The sequence below is a fragment of the Leiobunum rupestre genome, chromosome 1 (assembly GCF_980474605.1).
Source record: "Leiobunum rupestre chromosome 1, qqLeiRupe1.1.hap1, whole genome shotgun sequence".
NCBI lineage: Eukaryota > Metazoa > Arthropoda > Arachnida > Opiliones > Sclerosomatidae > Leiobunum > Leiobunum rupestre.
Window position 1 is genome coordinate 78066721 of NC_143384.1, and position 23371 is coordinate 78090091.

At 34.4% G+C, this 23371-nt stretch overlaps 1 protein-coding gene across 4 annotated transcripts in view; it reads left to right on the top strand.

Annotated features, from left to right (window-relative positions):
- The first annotated feature begins 2370 nt into the window (after positions 1–2370).
- Positions 2371–23371, top strand: part of Upf2 (UPF2 regulator of nonsense mediated mRNA decay) — a 41265-nt gene continuing 20264 nt past the window's right edge. For 2 of the 4 annotated variants that reach the window (XM_090153928.1, XM_090153953.1), the window contains exons 1-11: positions 2371–2478; positions 9423–9557; positions 10545–10762; positions 15365–15510; positions 15596–15757; positions 16395–16475; positions 16615–16644; positions 17168–17287; positions 17740–17787; positions 20426–20638; positions 22595–22819. In XM_090153928.1, the coding sequence (XP_090010054.1) occupies positions 10561–10762; positions 15365–15510; positions 15596–15757; positions 16395–16475; positions 16615–16644; positions 17168–17287; positions 17740–17787; positions 20426–20638; positions 22595–22819 (1227 nt within the window). In that variant the 5' untranslated portion in view covers positions 2371–2478; positions 9423–9557; positions 10545–10560. Of the gene's footprint in view, positions 2492–9422; positions 9558–10544; positions 10763–15364; positions 15511–15595; positions 15758–16394; positions 16476–16614; positions 16645–17167; positions 17288–17739; positions 17788–20425; positions 20639–22594; positions 22820–23371 lie in introns of all 4 variants that reach the window. The other 2 variants (XM_090153946.1, XM_090153938.1) reach the window with 2 other exon arrangements.

The window sequence follows — 23371 nt, forward strand, 5'->3', positions numbered from 1 at the left end:
ACATAGGACGTAACTGTCCTATGACAGAGGCCATTCCTACGAAATACAGGACGCTTACTGTCCTATATTGGAGGCCATTTCAACGAAATAGTTTTTATATAGAGGTAGTTATATCAAGGCTAGCGCGCCAAGCGCGCAACGGTTAGGTGAGCCGGGTGCGCCGCAGCCGCGTAGGCACCGTTTTCATATAGGTGTTCTACTACAGAGGACGTATATTGTCCTACGACAGAAGCCATTTTAAAAGTGGTGCAAAGGTATTAGCAGCATTTTTATCTGAAATTGAAACATTTTTTAATTCCTGTTTAGTTTAGATTTTAAACATCGTTTTAATTTTTTATTGTGCCGCCTACAATTGTTTAAGAGGTATGGCCATCATTAAAATCGTCCTTAAAGCTGGAACTGTCAGTAAGCAGGTACTACACTATGATCTTAGCCCAAAGGCCGAGAAGCTTCGAATGGCTGTTGGACTAGATATATTTTCCCAAGAGACTAATTCAACGAATGCTATTTTAACTAAGAAAAACCTAATTTTTTTTGGTATTTACAGCCCAACCGGACATTAAACAAACACTAGCAGCGCAGCTGGATGGTAAACAAGGTAATGTTAAAATCTACCTGCCAGAAATAACCCTTTTTCTAGGAAAAAGGATTAATAGTGAATATTTAAGTCATAAAAATCCCCGCAAATGGGAAAACCGTTCAAATAACAAATCTGCGCAACAGGAAAATCGCGCAAACGGGAAACTGCGCAAACGGGGAAACTGCGCAAACGAGAAAATAGCGCAAGCGGGAAACTGCGCAATCGGGAAAAAGCGCGCAAATGGTAAATTGCGCAAATGGGGAGGTGCGCAAATAGCAATTCCGCAAATGGGAAACGCGCAATTGGGAACGTGCGCAAACGAAAACTGCGGAAGTGGGAAGTGCGCAAATGGAAACTGCGCAAATGAAAACTGCGCAAGTGGACCCAAACCTTCTATGGTCACCTCCGTAGTCACGTAGCAGTCGTAAATATTAGACCGTTATTTGGGAAAATTTTCAAAGTTTAATTTTTTAATTAGAATAGATTAAACATATTTAGCTTTGTCTTAAAAATTCTGAGACCTATTTTAGTTAGTTTGGACCATTTAAATAAAAAAAACATGTTATGTTACCAAGAACATGTGTACGTTAGATACCTTGCTTTAAACGTATCCTCCGTTATTAATAACGGAGGCTATGCTTTAAAAATGCTACGATAGTAAAGTAAAATTAACACATCTAATCAGCACCAGGTTTTAGCAACGCTTCGCAATAGTTATATAATTAGTTTCAAAATAACTTGACTTCTTAAGCAATATTGACTTGATATATATATAATTAATTGTAATTATTTTTAGTAATAACCTACGATTATTGATAATTCGTAACCTTTGCTAAGTTTCGGTTTAGGACAAATCTACAGATTTTAATTCAATTATATTTAATCGTGACTTAATAATTTGGAGATTTTTCTTAACAAGGCTATATATCTATCAGCCCATAAAATTTAGTAACCCCTGAACGATACTTTGGCCTTTTTCAAGTTAATTAATTAATTAATTAATTCATAATTCATTTACCAAGTTAAATTGATGTATTTTTGATAAACGTTTTAAGTGTAGAATGTTATTTTGAAATTATTTTGACTTAATTACAACAATACTAAATGCACGGCTCCTGTAAATCAAGCCATAACGGCTAAATTTTAAACTTTACGCGCCCAATACGAAGGAAGAAGAAACGAAGACTGAAACTGTTCCTTTTTCGAAAAACTTTCTTGGGGCTAACAATAGCGGCAGATGTTTATCTATTGAAATCGGTGACAAAGAACTTTTACATTTCTGAAATTCCGCTGTCAAGTGACCAGTGCTAGAAGTATCAAGAGCACCATTGTAAAGGAATCCCCCCTGCCAACAGGTTTTAGCCTCAGTGTGGCTGACTCGCACGTGCGCAGTCAAAGTTTCAAATTCATGTAAAAAAGCACTACCGACTAAATTATTATAACTAATAATTTAGTCGGTAGTGAAAAAAGGAACAGGGACGACTTGTTGTCTGACATCCAGTGACGTTTCTTAGGGGAATAAGTCGATGTCTTTCCCCTTTTCTCTCCTTCGCGAGTTTTTATATTTTCTCGTTTGAAAAGGGGCTTTATGCGCCAACCTAATTGTAAGCGTAGCTTTTTTCTAGGAACCTTGGATAATTCGAGGTGCAGGGCTGTGGTGAGTATTTCTTTCTACCATTTTAATAAAAAGACTTATTTCCGAACCTGACCACGACTCCACGAGTTGCTTTAACTTTGCTTATAAAATTGCAGATAATATTCGTTTTCGTCTGCTACGCCTTATTCACCCACTGCTGGAATGCTGTGATCATTGTTATTTAATTTGTACGTTGTACATTAATATTTTAGTTCTGATATATTTGAATTTATTTTCAATCAATTCTCCAGAATTATTATTAGTAAGTTGGCACTGTGAGTTTGTTATCAATGGTGTTTGCATTTGGATGTTGGAAAAGTTGTTAAATTCTGGGGCAGACACTAGTAAAGGTGTCTTGAAAAGTTGAAATGTACTGTCTTTCCTAGCTGTTAGCAAATTAAACGCATTGAAATAAAACTACTAAGCCACCTTAGACTCCCAAATGAGAAGCGAAACTAGTTGCTAAATGTTAAGATTAAAACATTTTCTGGTACCGTAAGTGGTTTATTTTATTAATAACATTGCTACAACTTAAAATTCTTCAATTCAGCTCTTCTCCTTTCTATGTAATTTTATTTCTTCACTCTTTTTTGCTGCTGGAGGGGTGTTACTGTAATGCATCATGTCCCTATAATATGGATTTACCCACTCTGTACAACATATTCTGCAATAATTTTGCATGATTTAAGAGTATCATTAACATGACCATTTTTATTTTCATTTAAAACGGGACATGGTTTAAACACTACTGGTTACCACTTCCTAACCTAAACAGACCACAAAACGCTAATATCAGGAACAAATTGCAATGAAATACAATAGCTAATCATGTCAGACGGCATGAGAGTGAAATAGACGCATGATACTTCGATGCTATCTGAGACTCGTAATTGAAAATGGGACAATTCTGCATCCCACAGCTTCCCCCGGGGATAGCGGGACGCAGTACCGCCAAAAGGGACAGTCCTATTCAAAATAGGACATATGGTCACGTTATGTATCATTTAATCTGAAGCGTGACAAATATAGTGTTTGTTCTCATGAAAATGGTATTCTCTTATGACTTTATTATGACACCATAACTTTCAGAGGGGGGGGTTGGGGAGTCGTGGAGATCGGTAAAGAGGGAGGATTCAAAAAGTTGCAATAGTAACCTTAAGAATCTGACCCACGCACTAAACTCGAGGGAAATTTAAATACTTTTTTCCCCGTGCCGTATGTATCTAATTTATTTGTTCGGGATCCTTAGAGTCGTTACAGTGTAGGTAAATGAAATCAATTTAAGTTATGCAAAAAATAGAACTCTTGGTTTATTATTGGACTTAGTAACAACAAATTCAATTTGATAATTATATAAACATTGGTAATGATAGATAGTTAATAAGATAGTTAATATTTATAAGCTATGGTGGGCTCTTTGGGGTGTACAATGATTAAAGCGGGGTAACTTTGGTGGGTAATTAACTAAATAGATTGGCTATGGTTGGCCGAATCATATTAAAAGTGAACATTGCCAAATTAACATTTATGATTACTGGTTTACGGAATGAAAAAGGTTTACAGGGTTCGTACACGACCTGGAATACCTGGAAAACGTGGAAAAGTCAGGGAATCTGAAAATGATTCTAAATGGTCAGGGAAAAGTGAGGGAATTTGAAAATGACCCCAAAAAAGTAAGGGAATTTTATAATGGTCTAAAAAATCCGGCGAATAAATTTTTGAAAGATGTATTAAAAATACATAATAAATATTTTTCAAGATTTTACCTCAAAACATAAATTAATTCTACAAAAATGGTCAGGGAAACTTTGCAATTTGGTCAGGAAAACCTGGAAATGTCAGGGAATTTAATTCCGGTTATTTTGTACGAACCCTGGTTTAGCTATTATGGAATATGATTAAAGGAAAAGTCCAGGTTGGGTAAAACTTGGGTCTATTTGAAAGATCATGTTTTAAATATACTCAAAAATATCAGTCGTAAAATTGTATATTTTTTTAATGACGAGAAATTAATTTTTAAACGAGCAAAATTTACCACCAAGCGAGCTGCCATTTTCTTTCGCCTTCCCTCCGCAGACCGCGCGCGGGAAACAGAGCGCTGTTAAAGCCTGTTTTAGCGCGAACAGCGCGTGATTAAAGTCCTAAAACGTCACCCTGAAACAAAAAATGGCAGATCGCTTGGCGGTAAATTTGGCTCGTTTAAAAATTAATTTCTCGTCATTAAAAAAAGATATAATTTTACGACTGATATTTTTGAGTTTATTTAAACATGATCTTTCAAATAGACCCAAGTCTTACCCAACCTGGACTTTTCCTTTAAGTTAAATTTATACACAATACACTTTAGAAAAAACAATAGAATGGAAAAAAGCAATAGTTTAAAAGTACTTATCGTTCTTCAAGTAACAGTCCTTAAACCAAGGAACGAACCGCACATAATTCTCTACACCAATATTTATCACGCACAACCACGAATCCAACGCGAAATACCCGCAACAATACCATGCACATTAACCTTCCCGTCGAACCGCGTCACCGAATGCTGTATACCACATTGTGATCACATACTTGAAGAAACGTTTAAAACAAAAACTGAAGAAAAACTGGATTCCTGCCTAAAGCTGACCTGGCTTTATATACTAGATAATTAGATGACCCTTATCTTATCAGGGTTTGTCAATAACTAAAAAAACCTACGGGGCTGCCAGAATAGGCAAGAGGAATTAAACAAAAAAGAACAATGTTATGAGTTGGTCCCTAGATAGCTATACTGAGGGTAGAAACGATAAAAAATAAAAAAATAACAAGATGATCACTCCCGAAAGTTAACGGGTCGTGATAACTTTGACAGGAAACAATTTACGTAAGGGAGAGTTTGTATCTTACCGGTTTTTTATTTCCATGTAGCTCTACAAAATGTTTTTTTTATTTTTGTAAGTGACATAAACTATTGATAGAAATTGAAAGTATCATCAAAATTGACATAATGACCAAAAGTGTCAGTTCCTATTAGACTGGTTCACTTTTCGTCAAAATAGGATTCTAGCGGGATTTTGGGTAACATTTGGCCAAATGAGTTTTTTTTACTAATTCGGACCTCCTGAACACGAATTTCGATGTTGGCACTCCCGAGTTTGGACCGGAAGCTCAGAATTCAAGATGGCGCCCAATATGGCAAACGTAATTTCGTAAATGCCACCTTCAGGGTTATTTACGTCATAGAATGCGAAAATAATTGTCATAGAATGCGAAAATAATTGTTATAGACTGTTCAAGCAATTTATTAGCCCTGGCCCGAAATTTAAAATTCAAGATGGCGTCCATGATGGTGAACATAATATGTTAATCCAGAACCAACAAACACAAGGAGAACGCAGTTAGCCTTTAAACACGCTAACGCGGTTTTGTGTACAAATTTCATTGGACAAACCTTTACGCTGCACGCTTAACGGAGAGGGGGAAGACAATTTCCGAATTTCCTCTTCCGACGGCAACAGGCGCTAAAGCATCTAACCAATGAAAAATGTACACAAGAAAATGCACGACCTTTTACGGGTTGCATTCTCCTTGTGTGGGGTGCTGTGTTTGTTGCCCCTAGATGTTAATTAACATAGGAAAATCGAAGATTCTAAGGGTCCCCCTATGAAATATTTAAAATTTTCTAATGCTATTTTTTTTATTAAAAAAGTGGTTAAATTGGGGCATTTATAATTAAACTGGTTAAATTTGGGTAAATGCCAGTAAATTTTGAAAAATTAGCGAAATTTTAAGAAATTGACAAAATGTATGTGAATTGCCTACATTCGGGATATAATAGGGCAAATTTACTTGAAATATCTAAAATTGCCCTGGTAAATTTATTCTATGTCTAAATTTGCGTAGAATAAAAGAAAATATAGACCAAATATTGTAAATTTTTGGGTAAGTTTTCTGTAAATTTGGTTAAAATTGTATAAATTGTTGAAATTATTTTAAAATTCGATAAATTTGTGTAATTTTGGGTAAACTTTAGTAAATACGCGAAAAGGTAGAAAAGTCCTTAATAAAAAGAGAAGCAAAAAACGAAATCATCAACAAATTTAAAGTCATTTCAAAATGAATAACTCGTACCAGGAATCCATACCTTTACTTGTAATACTTTTCCTACCGTATAGCGTATGGTAAGATCACTTTGACGGCTTTGGCCCCGCCTACGAGACCAAAAATTCCCTTTGCGGGCGCTACCCTCTCACATTGTTGGTTGTTAATTTAACATAGTGACGTCAAAAAAAACCGTCAGGCACATCGAGACAAAAATCTGCCGCGATAAGCATTCCAAGTAGAGGTATGGATTTCTGCTCGTACCAATAGGTCTTCGATAAAATATAAAAACGCGAAAATCGGTTCAAATAGATCTTAGAGTCAAAAACCAATTTAGAAAAATTATAACCGACAGAATTTCCCCCAAAGGTGAACCGCTTTCGCCATATTTGGGGCTCATCAGTACCGTGCACGTAATCTGGCATGTGACTAACTAAACTGAAAAGAAAAACTAAGCCTAATCATCAAAATTTCAAAACTGGTTGCGTAGCAACGTAAAGCCAAATAGGAGAATAGTCTTGGATAATAAAATATACAAAAAATAAAGATTAAGGGCCACACCGGCGTTTGAATTTGACCAGAAAAGGAATGGTCGTATATGCTACCACGTGCTAAATTTGGGCCCTTTAATAAGAACCACCTATGGACTACGATGCAAAAACTGCTTAAAACGCAGAAAGGTAGAAAAGTCCACAAGGTGTCCGGAATTGATCTGACTGGGCATTTTTCTCAAAAACTACAAGAGATAGATTTTTAATTTATAGGGTATTATTTTTAACATGAATGCTTTATATTCAAATTTTGGGAAAAATCGGAAAATATTTTCACGTTTTAGAAAAATGTATCTTAAAATCTTATCGGTTAATGTTTTTGAACCATAATATCCGAAGATTTTCTTCAATTGGGAACACGTGGAACGTTAACTCTTTTCTATGGCTTGTATAAGAGGTACAATATGGTACACATCAAGAAGGCATGGTATACAATTCATACTTTTTATATTAATAGTTACAGATACATTCCTAAATTCGTCTTTCAAATAACGCTTTTAGAAATGGTGCTTTTATATCAATAATGAGTTAGAAAATGTCGTCTCCTATATATTCCTCACTATTTCCCTTTCCCGTCGAGAAACGCATTCTCGTTTAATTAGTTTATTTAATTTAGTAAACTTTTTGAATATAATTTTAAACTTTTCACATTTACTTCGCCCTGTATTCAAATCTTATTAAAACTTATCGCCGAAATAAGTAGCCCAGTACACAATATTATGTAATTTTTCCACGATTATCTATTTATTTTATGGAAAATTATAATATAAAACGGTCAAATAATTGCTTTAACAGTCTATAACAATTATTTTTGCATTCTACAACAAAAACAACCTTGAAAACGGCCTAGGGAGTGAAAATATCGTACTTGTAAGAAAACGTCGGCCATCTGGAATTCTGAGCTTCCGGTCCAAAATCGGGAGTGCAAACATCGAAATTCGTGTTCAGGAGGTCCGAATTAGTAAAAAAAAATCATTTGGCCAAATGTTACCCAAAATGCCGCTAGACTTGTTAAAATGACCACTTTCGAGAAAAGTGAACCAGTCTATATAATTTCCAATGGTAAAAATTTACTGTATGATGATATTGAGATAGAGCTCATAGAATTGGATGCACAATATACCCACTACTTGGATTGTAATTTCTGGTTTTGTATTAAAGAATGGATAGATGGCGGTAAAGTGACTGTTGAGTTTGAAAACAAAATAATGCCTCTAACCTTCTCTAGTGTCCCGAAGCTCGCCAGGGGACACTTTTTATATTTAAACTTTATTCCCTCCCCAATGTATTATTATTATTTTTAAGTGGGGAGAAGGGCAAGAGTTCTGGCCATTCGCGCACTTCGACCAGAGGTACATTGTGCGGCCCCAGACCTTAAGGCTTAAAAAGTCCAATATCCCCCACAAAACGGAGAACCTCCTTGGCCGGCATGTTAAAGAAAGTTGAAGTTTACAACTGATGCATACCAAGATGCTCAAACCAAAATTTATACCCTTGCTCCTCCTCACCCAACTTGCACTTTCTGAGTAACATCATTTACTGTCACAATTTTGGTATTATTAATGGCGACTTGCACAAATACCAATAAATTAAAAATTTCTAAACATTTATAATTATACTTTTTGGAGAATGTTAAATTTAAGATGAGTTATATCTTTGAGTAAAATTTCATATTTAAAAAATAAAATAATATGAATGAAATGTAATTTGTACTAAAATAATATTAAATATTAACTATATCATAAAAAATATCTATTATAGTGGAATACTTATGAATATTGTCTCTTATTCCATTCAAGAGATGGAGCTCTAGACCTATATAATATCAAAATGGAGCATAAAAAAGCTGCAATGCCAGACTCGCGTACATCTGGCCTTGACTTTGAACTAATTTTTCTCATGGTCCTGTTTACATCATTACTCTCCTTTTAAAGTGGGGTGGTGGAGTGGCCATTACTTTCCTTAAAAAGTGGGTACTGGGGTGGCGGATTAGCTATTACTCTCACCTTGCAGCAAGAGGAGCTGGGTTTGATTCCAGATCGTGGCTCTGGGTGCCAAACTTGAAACAGCTCCTTCTACGTTGAGTTGGCAAGTTCTCTCCCCACTGGTTAAAGGGGTTTTCCTTCCTATAAAAACCTGAAGTTAATGGTAATAGTTAGTGTAGGGAGCTGATGGCTTGCTTGGCATGAAGGGCTTGCCACCACCCTCCTTCGCAATTTAACCCACTAGAAGGCCTTTAAAGTTGCATGACTACTTAGGCCTGTGGTTCTGCCTTGGATATTGGCTTAGCTGATTATTATTTAAAAAATAATTATGTCAGACTTATTTTTTGATATGGTAGTTCGGTATGGAAACTGGTGAAATGTCTATTGAGAGTGGGGCTACAGAATCACATGTTTGCTTGACAGAAGGGAAGGAGCTACATGAAATTAGGGCAAAATTATTAAAACAATCCAGTACATCTTTAATTGAAAATTGGCTGCCTAATCTGTGTATCATAAATCAGTTTTCTATTCATTATGTTTATTGAAGCTAAATTTTATATTCATTAACCTATCTAGAGTTGTATTTACAGGTTTAAAATGCACTGTAGATCTTTGTTTCCTCTGAATGGGAACTAAATTCAAATGTTTTAAGAAACATTATAATTCAGGATAGAAATGTGATCCATTGAATTTTTCACTTGTGACTCGTGAGCTGTTTGTATCAGGTTTGTAACTAACTTGTTTTTTTCAATGTTCATATGAGCTTAGCTATATCATAAGCCAATCTATAGTCCTTCTAAGTAGAGGTCTAGGCGTTTTCTTTTACAAGCACTTATTAAGTGGTAGGTATTATAATGTGGCGCTTCCTAGAGGCTATATTTTCAACTTGGCATTTCTCAAAAGTATTTGGAGCAAGGCATCATGAATGCGCACAAGTCACGAGATAATTTTTTTAAACTTCAAACAATACAAAGCCAATGAACTTAGAGGTAACAATGTCAAAGAAATCTGCGCTGCCAACCTTTTAACACAATAGCTGTTGAAAATTGAAAATAGATATGTTCTTCTGGCTACACCAAGAATAAATGTATGAATTTTATATTATTTTTATGTAGCTCAAAAAATTCCTGTGGGGTTTTGCCGGGACTTTTCAATTTTGAACATTATGAGTTATTTAGTTATAACAAAAGTAAATGAAGTTACATTTTGACCTACGCCAAAAAAAAACGTTTTGTTTTTATGAAACCATTTTTTATAGATAGAAAAATCTATACCCACGATTCCCAAGTGCAATTTATCGCGTCAAACGATGGGGATGGAAATTAGCTTTTATTTGACTCGATTTTCTAATCATTTTCATAAGTAAAACGCCCTCTGATTCTGAGTGCTATTTCAATGACTTCGATTCATTTACTTCTGGTTGTAATTGAAAAAAGTTTGATATTATTGGGGTTTTTTTAGATGTAATAATTATAAGGAACATTTGAAGTTAATTGACAGAAATGAGCCATGTTTCACTTAACGGTGTGCTTTAAATAAAGTTTGTAATAAGTTCTTATTTCCATCTAACATTGCAAAGCGGGGTATAGGGTATCTTTGAGTTCTATAATTATCTTTATCTGTTGATTTCTAAGCTCGTATGGAAATTAGTCTTTTGAAATTGTAAGTTGGGAGATCTAGAATGTTTTCTAAAAAGTTATTTCTTTATTTAGTACCAATTTGGGAAAGATGGAAAATGGAGAAAAAAAGTCCGAAGCCAGAGGGAAGAGCTGGAAAAGGGAGCGCGAAGAAAGAGGGTCGAGGAGATTAAATCGTTTTCAGAGTAGTCCCCCTAGCAAAAGCAAAGATACTGGCATTAAAAGTGAATGCAGAATTGAAGAAAATGCCAACAAAGCTACTGGAAGTAAAGATGAAGAAATTGTGGTTGGAGGTATGTGTGGTAGAAATATATTATATTACATAGAAGTTATAGTAAATAACTTATGTTGGTTGTTTTTTCTTGTTCATTGTAAGCCTTGGTAAAATATCAACATACCAACTCATGTCCAATTTTTTTTGTATACTTTAGACCATACTGAACCTTTGTGTAAAAATTATATTGTGGAAATGAAAATTCGCTGAGATATATATTTTGTAAAATTAACGTTTTTTAGTGCTACCAAGAGGCATAGAAGAAAAAGGCTCTGCCACGACGCTTCCTTCGTGTGCCACGAAAATTTCTACTTCTCCATGTTTTTTCCGCCCATTGCGAATGATTACATTTGATAGGCGTAGCACTTTGAAAATGAGTTATTCGGTGAATTTGCCCAAATTCCTACTAGGGTCACTATTGTTGCGGGTACTACTTTAAAAAAACACTATTTGAATTTGAACAATATGATTGACTAGCTGGAATAGGGGTAAGAGGGAGGTTGGCGAAGTTCAAAGTTTTGACGAAACCCATGGTAGAAGATGGCTCTCGAGGCAGACTCTTTTAGTTCTGTCTCTTTGCGTTACCTTTTGGCAAAATTTGGCCCGATTCATTGTTGTAGTTGAAGTAGGATACGCAATGGGCCCAAAATAAATAAATATGCAATAAAAGTAAAGCATTGCCTAATTTTTATATGCGGAAATGGTTGAACTTGCGTAAGTTAAATGTTAGTAAAACTTTTTACACGATCAAGGAGCAGGCAAGTGCAAGGTAGCTGCTGCCTTCATGTTAAAATATTAACAAACTAATATGGTGTTATTTATTGAACGTATGAAAGATATAAGATATTAGGTGTTGCTGGAGTAATGTGTACTATAAACTAAAAGACCGATGAAATGTAGAGAACAGTTGAGTCAGTTAATGCACACCCACTGAGGCATGAACATGTTTGTTTCCTTCTCCGCGTGGAATGTTTTGGCAAATCTATTCTAGCGTAAGCTAGTTCTTTATAAATGATATATATGTATATTTAACTAGTTTTAATTAAAGCAATTATATAATTATTAGTTAAGGATCGTTTTTACAATGCCCCCAACAAGTGGTAGCAGAGCGTGGTTGGTATGGAGTTAGGTGGTTTGTGCTTTGACAGTATAAGGGAATTATTAATAATACTAACTGGCAACACTGTCATGTCGCTGTCATCTGCTATTTATCTTAGTTTTGTGTTGTATTGGTTTCTTAATAGAATGGCAGCTCATATTTTCGTTCCACTGTTTTAATGTGCAGTGTATATAATGTATATATAATTTATTAACTTAATATTAAATGAGATGTTTTTAAGCAAAGATTAGTCTTTTTTATTGGCTTGGAAAGAAATATATTCAACATGATTGGGCTCTCGATACAGCAGCGACTCATCTATTTTGTAATACGAGAGAAATATTTATGTTTCTTCATCCGCTCACCGCAGTGGCAGCCTGTGGTGAAGGGAATTCTGAAATTGAGGGATGTGGAGGTATCCGTTTACAGATAGGAGGCTGATATGGAGGATTTCATTTATTAAAGAACGTTTGTATACGCCAAGAATGAGGAGAAATCTTATATCCGGTCGGCTCATTGACACAGCAGGTTATAAGTCGACAATTGAAAAATTAAGGTATACTATCTACAACGAAACGGGACAAATTTTTCTTTCAAGGTAACCTATAACCTGAAAATTTATATACCATTAAGAATGCACATCCTGTTCGTCAAGATGGCACTAGATGTGAAGTTAATGTATGTTCCAGTGCCAGTTGAAAGCTCAATGACATTGATTTATGGCATTGTAGGCTCGGTCATGTTTATGCTCGAGACCTCATGTACATGTTTACGCACCATATGTTCAGAGGAATGGGTACATTATCAGGGGAAGTTGGAACATGCGTCCCTTGTCAACTTGGTAAAAGCACCAAAGCAATGCATAAAATTATTGCCGCATGATTTTGCTGCTTGGGATTTTTCGAAAAAGAACACTGCAACGCTTATCACCACAATAACTGAAGATGACATTGCCGAGATTTATGAAGTTTTTTGCACTGAGGTAATTGTTCCAAAGACGTACCAACAAGCCATGAAGTCACCCCAGGTCAAGGAATGGAAGTCCGCAATGGATGAATAAATGGTGAAACTAGCGGAACGCGGGGTCACAGAAGTTGTAGAAAAACCAAAGAATCAGAGTTGTTGGATGTCGATGGATTTACATAGTCAAGAGGGATCATGAAGGGAAGACTATCCGATTTAAGGCCCGAATAGTGGCTCAAGACTACAAGCAAATAGAAGGGGTCGATTATGATGAGACCTTCTCACCTCTCTGTTTTACTCATATACGTTTCTTCGTATCATTATCCGTCATGGCATTCCAAAGGGCCCCTGCCACATGGATGTGAAGAATGCGTACTTGTATGGCATGTTGGATAGATAAATATTCGTGAATCTAATTCCGGGCTATGAAGGAAACGATAATAATACTCACTGTTTAAAACTTATTAAGGCTTTATATGGCCTTCAGCAAAGTGGAAGACTTTGGCATATGGAACTGGACAAGACATTTGGTTCCATGGGTTTCAAGAAATTCATTGGGACAAATTGCGTTTACTACATCCCATATCATGCGATAGTGCTCAATTATGTTGATGATCTTGTTGTATTGGCAAAGACAGAAGATTTATTACAGGAAGTATATAAATTATTGTCTCACGAGTATGAGCTCAAAGTACTGGAACCACTCAAAAATTTACTAGGAGTCCAGTTTGAAGAAACTGATGATGGTTCACTGAAGCTACATCAGGTTTCATACATTGCTTTATCGCAATTTAGCAGCAATCCTGGTCTTAGTCACTGGCAAAAGCTGTCAGGTGGCGAGGTATCTACTCAGTACATCAATGTAGAGTCTCGTCTCTGAACGTCAGCAGGATCCAGAACTACGTATTTTCAGTGACAGCGACTGGGCCTTACGCAGCATTTATTGGGTCAGCTCCATTTTCCTGGAGGTCAATGAAGCAGAAGTTGGTTTCCTTGTCCACCATGGAAGCAGAATATGTTGCTTTGTCCGAGTCAGTGAAAGAACTTGTATGGTCATTGCCAAAAACCAGTTTTCCCCTTGAAATTTTGGTAAAGCACCTATCTCCTAACACAAGACGAGTGTAAAAAAGGATCGTGGACAAATACCAAAATATAATCATAAACTAAGTGTTGGCTCCTGACAGTGCTGCACGTTCGCTTTCCTCTCATGCTGGGGGCGCACAGCTCCACCCTGAGCCCATTCTTGCTAATCACGATGGGGCATCTAGCATCGCGACCTAGAGGTCAAATTACCAAGAAAAAATAGAATATACTTTGTCCCCACTAATTATTACCCAAATGAATAATCACGTGTATCCTACTATACCACAAACGGAAAAGTAAATCTATAAAACGGTTATTTTGGTTAATTTTCCAAAATTAATATCTCTGCCAATTTTCATTTCTGCAAAATAATAAAAATTTTATTATAATAATAATAATCAGTTAGGCTAATACCCAGGGCACCACCTTAGGCCCAAGTCATCTAGCAACTTTTAATGCCTTTAAACATGTGGCTGGGTTACAATGCGTAGGAGGGTGGTGGCTAGCCCTTCATGCCACGCGAGCCAAAAATAATCCAACGACTAATTATCAGTATCTAGATATTTGCGATCAGTTATGTAGTTACCCTAGTAAAGTTTATATTTTAATGCTAATTAATTAGTTTTGTCTATAATTATTTTGCTCAATATTTTAAAAAAGCTATTGTTACATCATCGTTAATATTTATAAATATGGCTCCTCAATTCTAAATGGCATAACAACTAGCGAAAACTTCTTAATTCTCTATAGCGGTTAAGGGATTCCACATAGTTTAGACCATCTCAGACAATTAAAGAAGAATTGTATAGCTTTAAAATTACTTAAAGTTAAGAGCAGTCGACTACTTATGCACTAGAAGAGCCAGAATTAAGCTCTAAAATACCACATAATGTTGTTTTTAGGAAAAATACTGTTTAAACTAAAAAATACGGTATTAACCATCGAAAAACCATACCAGACAACTTGTTGTAGTTAAAGGAAGTATAACCCAACTCGAAATTAAGGGGGAAAATACTTTATTTCCAACAACGTGAGAGAAAAGCAGGTCAGAGTAGAAGTTTATGTGAAAATCTGGGTTTAAGTGTAATTTTGTGTTATACTCCCTATAAATTCTAAAACCACCAATAGGAGCAACTGCTAGAGCAAGAAAGATCTTAGTAATATATCTGTTTGCCTGTAATGCTTTCAGTATATCTAGGACCACTTTGGGGTGGTTAGGACTTCTCCTCACTTTAAGAGGTGCCTAATTCTATGGCAGTATGAACATTAAATCTGGCTCTCTGACTTAAGCCTATGCTGGTGCCTTGAGTATTAGTGGCTATTAACCACTACACCATTCATGCTATGAAAATTCACTTTTGTTTTTGGTATAAAATAATCCTATTTTATATATAGGTCATGCAATATTTTAAAAGATCAGTGTAACAAAGCGGAAATCTAAAATCTATCTGATAAATTGTTATATTCTTTTTGCAGATAAAAATGATTTGTTAAATAGTGGTAATCATTTGAAAAACCAAGATCATGATGTTATTGGAGACTTAACTGAATCACCTAAAATTATTGATGACACAACTATTAATAATAATGAACTAGAAGTAAAAAGTGTAGAAGATGAGGGGGTAAGCTTGTAGCGAACTTATATCGTCACGTATTCTGCCTATTGATTTTATATTATCACATTATTTATAATTTTTATTCGTTCAGGCTCTGTTAAATCAGTACATTTCAGAATTGAAAGAGCGATTTATTTTGAAGGCCGAGCTTAGAGCAACTAATCAAAGATTAGCTTCTGAAAGACCAGAAGAAAGCTTCTTTGCAAAGCTTGACTCTAGCTTAAAGAAGAATACAGCTTTTGTTAAACGATTGGTATGTTACTAATAACATTTTTGACTCTGTTAAGAAACAATTTACAATTTTATTGACTCCTTTGTAAGAAGCATGTTTTTTTTTAAGATTTAAATATAGTTCCCAAAAAGACATTTTAAAAATAGAATTGTTCAATCATAATTTCATACCATCCAAAATATAATGGTGGTTTTATTATAAAGATTTATTGTTTTTAAATATGTAATGAAAAACAAAAATTAAAACTGCACATCAAGGGTATATACTTTTTACAATTAGGGAGAACGATTATGATGAGACATTTTTTAGCATGCTCAAAGAGTAAGCTCCTTCCCGCCTACCACAAAATCAAATCAGCCCGGTATCTTATTGTTTCCCTAATACTTATACAGGGTGTTTTGAATTGGCAGGTCCGTGACTTTTTCTCCCCCCTCCCTCGCCTGCTCTTTTGTACTGGGGAAATATTCTACCATGTCACTAACAGATCAACTCAACATAGTCGTTCTCTCTAAGTATAAATAAATACATTCTTGATATTATTCAATTTGAAAACTAAGACTTATTTAGGACCAAAATTAAAAAATATTGTAATATTGCCAATGAAATTGTCTTGAACCATTTCAAATTAACCATTAAATGCTAATTTTTCAATTTCCAGAGAAATATGACTGAAGCTCAGAGGGAATCTCTGGTTAAAGATATGAATACTCTTAATTTAACGAAGTACATAAGTGAAGTGGTGAGATTTTTGTTTATTGTTTTTTATAGTTAGTCGTTTGTAAATACGAGACCAATATTATTTCAAGTTATGGATATCTTACGGGTATCTAAATGAAATATTTTAAAGTAAAATCTAATTCAACTTCTGTAACTTTTAGGCTGCAGCTATTGTTGAAGCAAAACTCAAGGTAAGTTATATATGTCATAAACACTAAAATTCTTAATTTGATTCATGAAAAATATGATTAGATCACAATTTTAATAGAAGAAACACATGGATGTTCAAATGAAATATAAAATGTTGTTCTAACCATGCATGCCCTTTTTGAGCTTTGTTTTTCTATGTATTCAGGGTTTTTGGTTTAGTGACGCTGATTTGGGTAGATTTATCTATATTCAAATTTCTTTATTGCAAAGGATAGTCTAATAATTTTAATACTGTTCAAAGTATATTTTTTATGGTTTTGCTTATGAACTAATTTTTTGCAGTTTTATTACACATTTAGGTGCGTTTAAACATGGTGTATTGGGATATATTCTTCTAGGTTCTAATTAACAAATTTAAGGATAAAATTATGTAATTTAATGTTTTGCTTTTTGAACCAATTAAATCATTTTAAAATTCCTCAAATATCAGCTTTTCTGCTTTCAGTCATTCGCAAAAAATTGATACTTTGAAGAAATGAGGGTTAACAATTTTTTGTTCATTAGATGTCAGATGTTGCTACAGCAGTCCAAATTTCTTCACTTCTACATCAAAGGTACTTAGATTTCGCACCACAACTTCTCGAAAATTGGCAAAAGATTTTACCCATGAAAAAAGATGAAAAGGTAAATTATATCATTAGTTTCACTGTAAAATTAGACTTGCAAAAGTGAATTTCTTTATGGAAAAAATAAATAACTGATTCTTGGCCAATTTACTTGTTCTGAATTTACCTTTTTTATGTCATAACTATCTGCAAACCTGGGTTTGCAGATAGTTCTGACAGATAAAACATTAGCTTCCCATGTTTTAATTTTTACGTGGTTATTTTCTGTGAGCCAGATAAGTTCTTGATTTCAAGAAAATTGGTTAAAATAAATAAATTCACAAAACAGTAGGGTCTGTTTTTGTAAAAAAAATTTAAATGGTAGTAGTTGAGTTATAATTTTTGTCTAGTATTATTACTGGTACTACAGACAAAAATCAGGCTTTGTGATATAATTAGTTATAAGTTGCGAAATTTACAAACAGTTTCATAATATATTTTCCATGTTTAACATACTTTTAATTTTTTTAGATAACCAATCCAAGTAAAATTAGAGTTGATCTCAGATTTTATGCAGAGGTAATAATTTGACTTTTAATTTATCAGTGTGTGTTATTGTTAAGCTGACTACAAATTTGGTAAATTGTAATAATTTAAGGAAAAATTTACATTTGTGAGTATAGGCAGCAAATTTATCTCGTATGGATGAAAATGACTTTGTAGACTTGCTGTTAGTTAATCTCAGTCCAGTTTAAAAAATAATAATTATATTTTAAACCAGCATTGGTCATAGGCCCTCACAATGATACAGTGTGGGTCTGTCATAGCTAACTACTAGCTTTCTTTCACTACTAACGATAGGTTTACTGTTTATTCTTAACCTCTACTCTTTACTTTGATAAGCCATGGGCTTAAGTCTCACAGCCTGTATTGCTTAAGTCTCACAGCCTGTATTGCTTAAGTTTCACAGCCTGTATTATAAATTAAAGAATGTATGCAAGTAATCTTGTACAGGGTATCCACTAAAAAACGATAAATAACTTAAAAACATTTTTTTTTTAAATTTCAAATTTCTATGGAACATTCCTCCTGCAGGGGGACATTTACTAGCCTAAAATTGAATGACCTTGAACCATGTCTTCAAAGTAAATCAAAACTATCTCGAGAACCGTTGGGTTTACGGATTTGGTTCCAACTAGAAAGCTGTTAACTTTAATTTGACCAATCAGAAACCGAGAAATTGAAGGTTAATGAATTCAGTGTTTGATAATAAAATATTATCATTAATCTTATTAGTTTTACTGTGACTAAATCAAATAAATACTGAATAGTTAACAACAGATTACAATACATGCTTGAGATTGTTTAACGACGGAGTTCATAGTGTTGTTCAACATTTCAATTAAAATTTCATGAAAGGCATTATTCTTTCTCGCAAAACTTTAATTTCTCCGCTTCTGATTGGTCAAATCAAAGTTATTTGAACTAATAATATGGCAAGTAACAACTTTCTAAATGGAACCAAATCTGTAACCCCAACAGCTCTCAAGATAGTTTTTGATTCAAGGTCATTAAATTTTACACTAGTAAATGTCCAACGGCACGAGAAATATTCCAATGAAATTTTAAATAAAAAAACGTTTTTCAGTTATTTATAATTTTTCGTTTTTAGTGGACACCCTGTACATGTACGTTCTTAGTACTAGTTAAAAAGTAAATCTTTTCAATATAAAATCATTGGCAAAATTGAACTACAGCGGCCTCATGTATTTTTTATTTATTTTTTGGCGGATAATGTAGCACTTGGCGCGTAGATTACGAAATGCATTTTTTTTGGCCGCAAATGAAAATTTTTTAATTAACTTAATTTTAAAAAAGTAGTAATTCTAGGGGATTAGCCGTTTTTTTGGCGGAGAATGTAGCACTTGACGCTTAGATTACGAAGTGATTTTTTGGGCCGCAAATGATAAATTTTTTAATTAACTTAATTTAAAAAATAGTAATATTAGGGGATTAGTATCGTTTTTCTTAAAAATAGTTCCATCGTGTATCCGCCGACACCATTTTCTAGGCGCGCACCAGCCCCATTCTGAGCATTGACGGTGGTCCTTCTGTAATCGTACCTACTGGCATCGTAATTATTGAAATCGTATCAACTTAAATAGTAACAAAAATGAGAACAGGTTTGAAGCATACTTTAAAATTCCCCCTATTGGAGCCTGACGGCGCCGCGCACTCACTTCGCTCAAGCGCTGGGGGCGCGCGGCGCCTTCCCAACCCCATACAAAAAAGCTATGGGCCATCTATAACACGACCTAGAGGACAGTACCAAGCCTTACGCATCAAGTATTTAATTTTAAATTATCAAAAACGTGAAAAGGCCCAGAAAAGTGCAAGCTTTTCAATTAAAATAAAACCTGAAATAAGCGTTTGTGGCCCAAAAATACAAAACACCTAGAAAATAAACAAAAACTTTAATTGATTTTATAAACTACCGGAATATCACGTGGAAATTATTAGAACACCGAAACTGTGGTGTCGGCGAACAATCGACGGTTATGTACAACGAAACACTAGTGAAAATGCCCAAAAATGTGAAATTTTTTAAATTAAATTAAAAAATGAAATAATCATTTGCGGCCAAAATAACAAATACCCTCGGCATCTACGTGACAAGGTCTATCAGGTGCAACCAAAATGAATATAAAATTCAATGAGGCCGCTGTAGTTCCGTACTCGGCATTCTGTAACCTACTGAGGAGGGTAGTTTGCAGTGGAAGAGAAAGTCACTTTAGTCCTCAGCTGTGCGAGGGTGGGTTTCGGGCAGCCCATGGTGTCGCCTTTTGTTGGGCCATGATGAGGGCGTTTGTTTGCTATATGTGAGGCAGTCACGATGGCTGTCTCACTGGCCGAACGTTGTTTCGCAAAGCGCACTTTTGTCCCGGCCTGGTTAGTTTCGTAGGCCGCTGTAGTGCTTAAGGCGGAGCAGCGGGGTACAAATACATAGACTTATGTAGTTCACTTCACCCAAATCGTTCTTTCTATATAAAAATAATTAATTCAATTCACCCAACTTCCAATTAAGCCAAACCCCTAAATTTTGCTCAAAATATATTTTTATAGTAATTACTATTATGCTATGTTATAAATGAGCAAATTAATTAAAAAAGATTTTAAATATTTAATTTTAATGTTGGTTGTTTGTAATTCGTTGCAGCTTATAACGTGTGGTGTATTTACTCTGAAAGAAGGACTTCCCATATTGGGAAATCTGCTGACAGTTATAACATCTGGCGATAAAGAGGAACATTTACATTTAAATATTCTTTTAAGTTTTTGTAAACATTGTGGAGAAGATTATGCCGGCCTTGTTCCACAAAAAATGAGAGCTATTTCTGAAAAATTAGAAATGGAAATTCCAAAAAGCAATGTAAGAAAATTATGATATTCAATAGCAAAATTGTACTCTAGCATTTTTCTTCTTTCAATTTCTTGTGGGAATTTTTTTACTTACACTACAGGCTATGGTGTTCATTATATATGAGAAAAATCGTAAGGTTTTATGTCCTAGTCTAAGCAGCAACTAAGTCAAGACCACCTTAATATTTAAAAAAAATTAAAGAATCCTATTAAATCATTTTTGTGCGGAAATTAGTATAAACTTCACCCAACTGCAGTGGTGTAACTTGCGGAAAAGCTAGTACTACTCTAGGAAACTAGTTGGGCTGTAATGCTTTGTTTCGCCATCAGGAAAGACAAAGCCTTACACTCTGAATGCTATAAACATCAATTTTTGCAGGACTAGGCACGTGGATAAAACCCAAAGGTACCCAAGTTTTGTTTTAGGGACATTATGTCAATCACTTGTCCAAACAATTCGTTAACACATTAGTACAATATGATTTTGTTTTATTTTTAGTTCATTATTATTGCCTGTTGTCTCTATTTAGATACGCTACTGTCTTGCAATTTCTTTAATAATATTCCAATCAATAATCTGCCAAATATTCAAAGTTATGGTCATTCTTTGTATTGACTGGTGTAATGTGGGCTTATTTTTTTGTAGACTGATTTCCCTTAGTATTTAGACACAGATACAACTTCTTTTCAATTGATTGGTGGTGTCAGTTAGCCCTAAACAAGCGCAAAGGGTCATTCCAGGACAGGTTTTCCCACTTGTTCACCCGAACATCGCCAAATTTTGTGAAAACTTGTATTTAGGGTTATTATGAAATTTTCAGGAACATTGGTTAAGCGGTTGCTGAGATACAGTGTAGTCACATTTTTTAAAATGACCTTGAACCCTACCATTAACCATTTATCTCAGCTTCTACTTGACCGAAAAATTCGAAAGAGGGCTCATTTTAAAGGAATTGAAGAGCGCAATTTAAATAAGCACTTAAGTTCATGCTATACATAAGAGAAAATACAATGAATCAAGTTTTAAATAGTTGACCTTTGACCCTGAAAATAGCTAATTTTTAATTTTCAAAATTTAATTTTTTTCTGCATTCCCTATATGCGCTTTAGTTGCAGTCAAAAAACTGCGAGAGGGTAATATTTTTAGTGTTTGAGGAAATAAATTATTTTATATACCCCTCCTTAAAAATATATTGAAATTTAAATAATATATATTTTAGAGCAATACAATGTTTTTATTTTGAGGCATAAAATAAGCTTTTTCTATTTTCGAACTATCTTCCTTTTTCAAACAGTATTTACTACCGATCTGGTCAATTAGCGATGGGCATTGTATTTCGCCTATTACATTTTCAAGTGGAACCCAGCATCGGTAAATTTTTTTTGGGCCAATTTAAGGAGGGGTATACAAAATTATTTATTTTCTCGAAAACAAATAATACTACCCTCGCAGTTTTTCGACTGCAACTAAAGCGTGTGTAGGGAATGCGGAAAAAATAAAATTTTGAAAATTAAAAATGAGCTATTTTCAGGATCAAAGGTCAACTATTTAAAACTTAATTTATTGTATCTTCTCGTATATATAGCATGAACTTAAGTGGTTATTTAAATTGCGCTCTTCAATTCCTTTAAAATGAGCCCTCTGTCGAATTTTTCGGTTAAGTAGAAGCTGAGATAAAAAATGGTTAATGGTAGGGTTCAAAGTCATTTTCACAAATGTGACTACACCGTATCTCAGCTAAACCAATCTTCCTGAAAATATCAGAATCGACTTCTACGGCCAAAATAACTCTAAATACAAGTTTTCACGAAATTTGGCGATGGTCGGGTGAACAAGTGGGAAAATTGTCCTGGAATGACCCCAAAGTGAATTTATGTGAAAGTGCAAGACTGACTTAGGCCTAAACACAATTTTATTTTAACTTAATAATTACCTACTTTAAATATTTTTTATTCCATAATTTAGTTTTTACCAGCTGACCGTCAGAAAGGACTAAGAACATTATTGAAAGATTATTATAAGTCACTGAGTCGTCATGTTGTTAAGGATCACAAAACCTTGGCTGTAATGGAAAGGCAGAATAACCGCACTTTGGAAACTAAAGGCGAATTGGCTGTTGATCGCAAAGATAAATTTGAGGCTGCACAATTGGCATTTCAAAAGTTGTTCCAATCATCGCAACAATTTGCTGTAAGGAAATAATACTATGACCTTTTTTTAGGACTTTCAATTTCAAACATCCATATCTTATATACAGGGTGCTATAATCAGTGTACACTCGTGCTGACATGATTATGGTAATCACCCAATACTGTTATTAGGACCGTAAACATTTTGTAACAGCTATTTTCAAAGTAATTATTTTAATATAGCTTTGCGATTATTTTAGCCACTTCGGTCGCTTATTTAATGAAATCAGTGTTATAATTTTTAAATAGCTTTATAATCACTACTCGTTTTGTTTGCTCAGTAACTGAAAGTGCTGCTAATATTCCATAATTTCTAATGATCAAAATTTGATTGAAATGACCCACAATCAGTTGCAACCGTTCCCAGTTCGAATAAACGTATCTTGATTTAAGAAGAGTCACGTTAAGTCGGTTACGGTTACAATATGGGGAATGCTAGAGGCTGGGCTTAATAATAAGGAATCAAGACACGGTAAAATAAATAAGAACACTATTTATTGTTTCCTTTTAGGCAAAAAGATTAAACAACTTACAAAAAAATTTAGACCTTCAT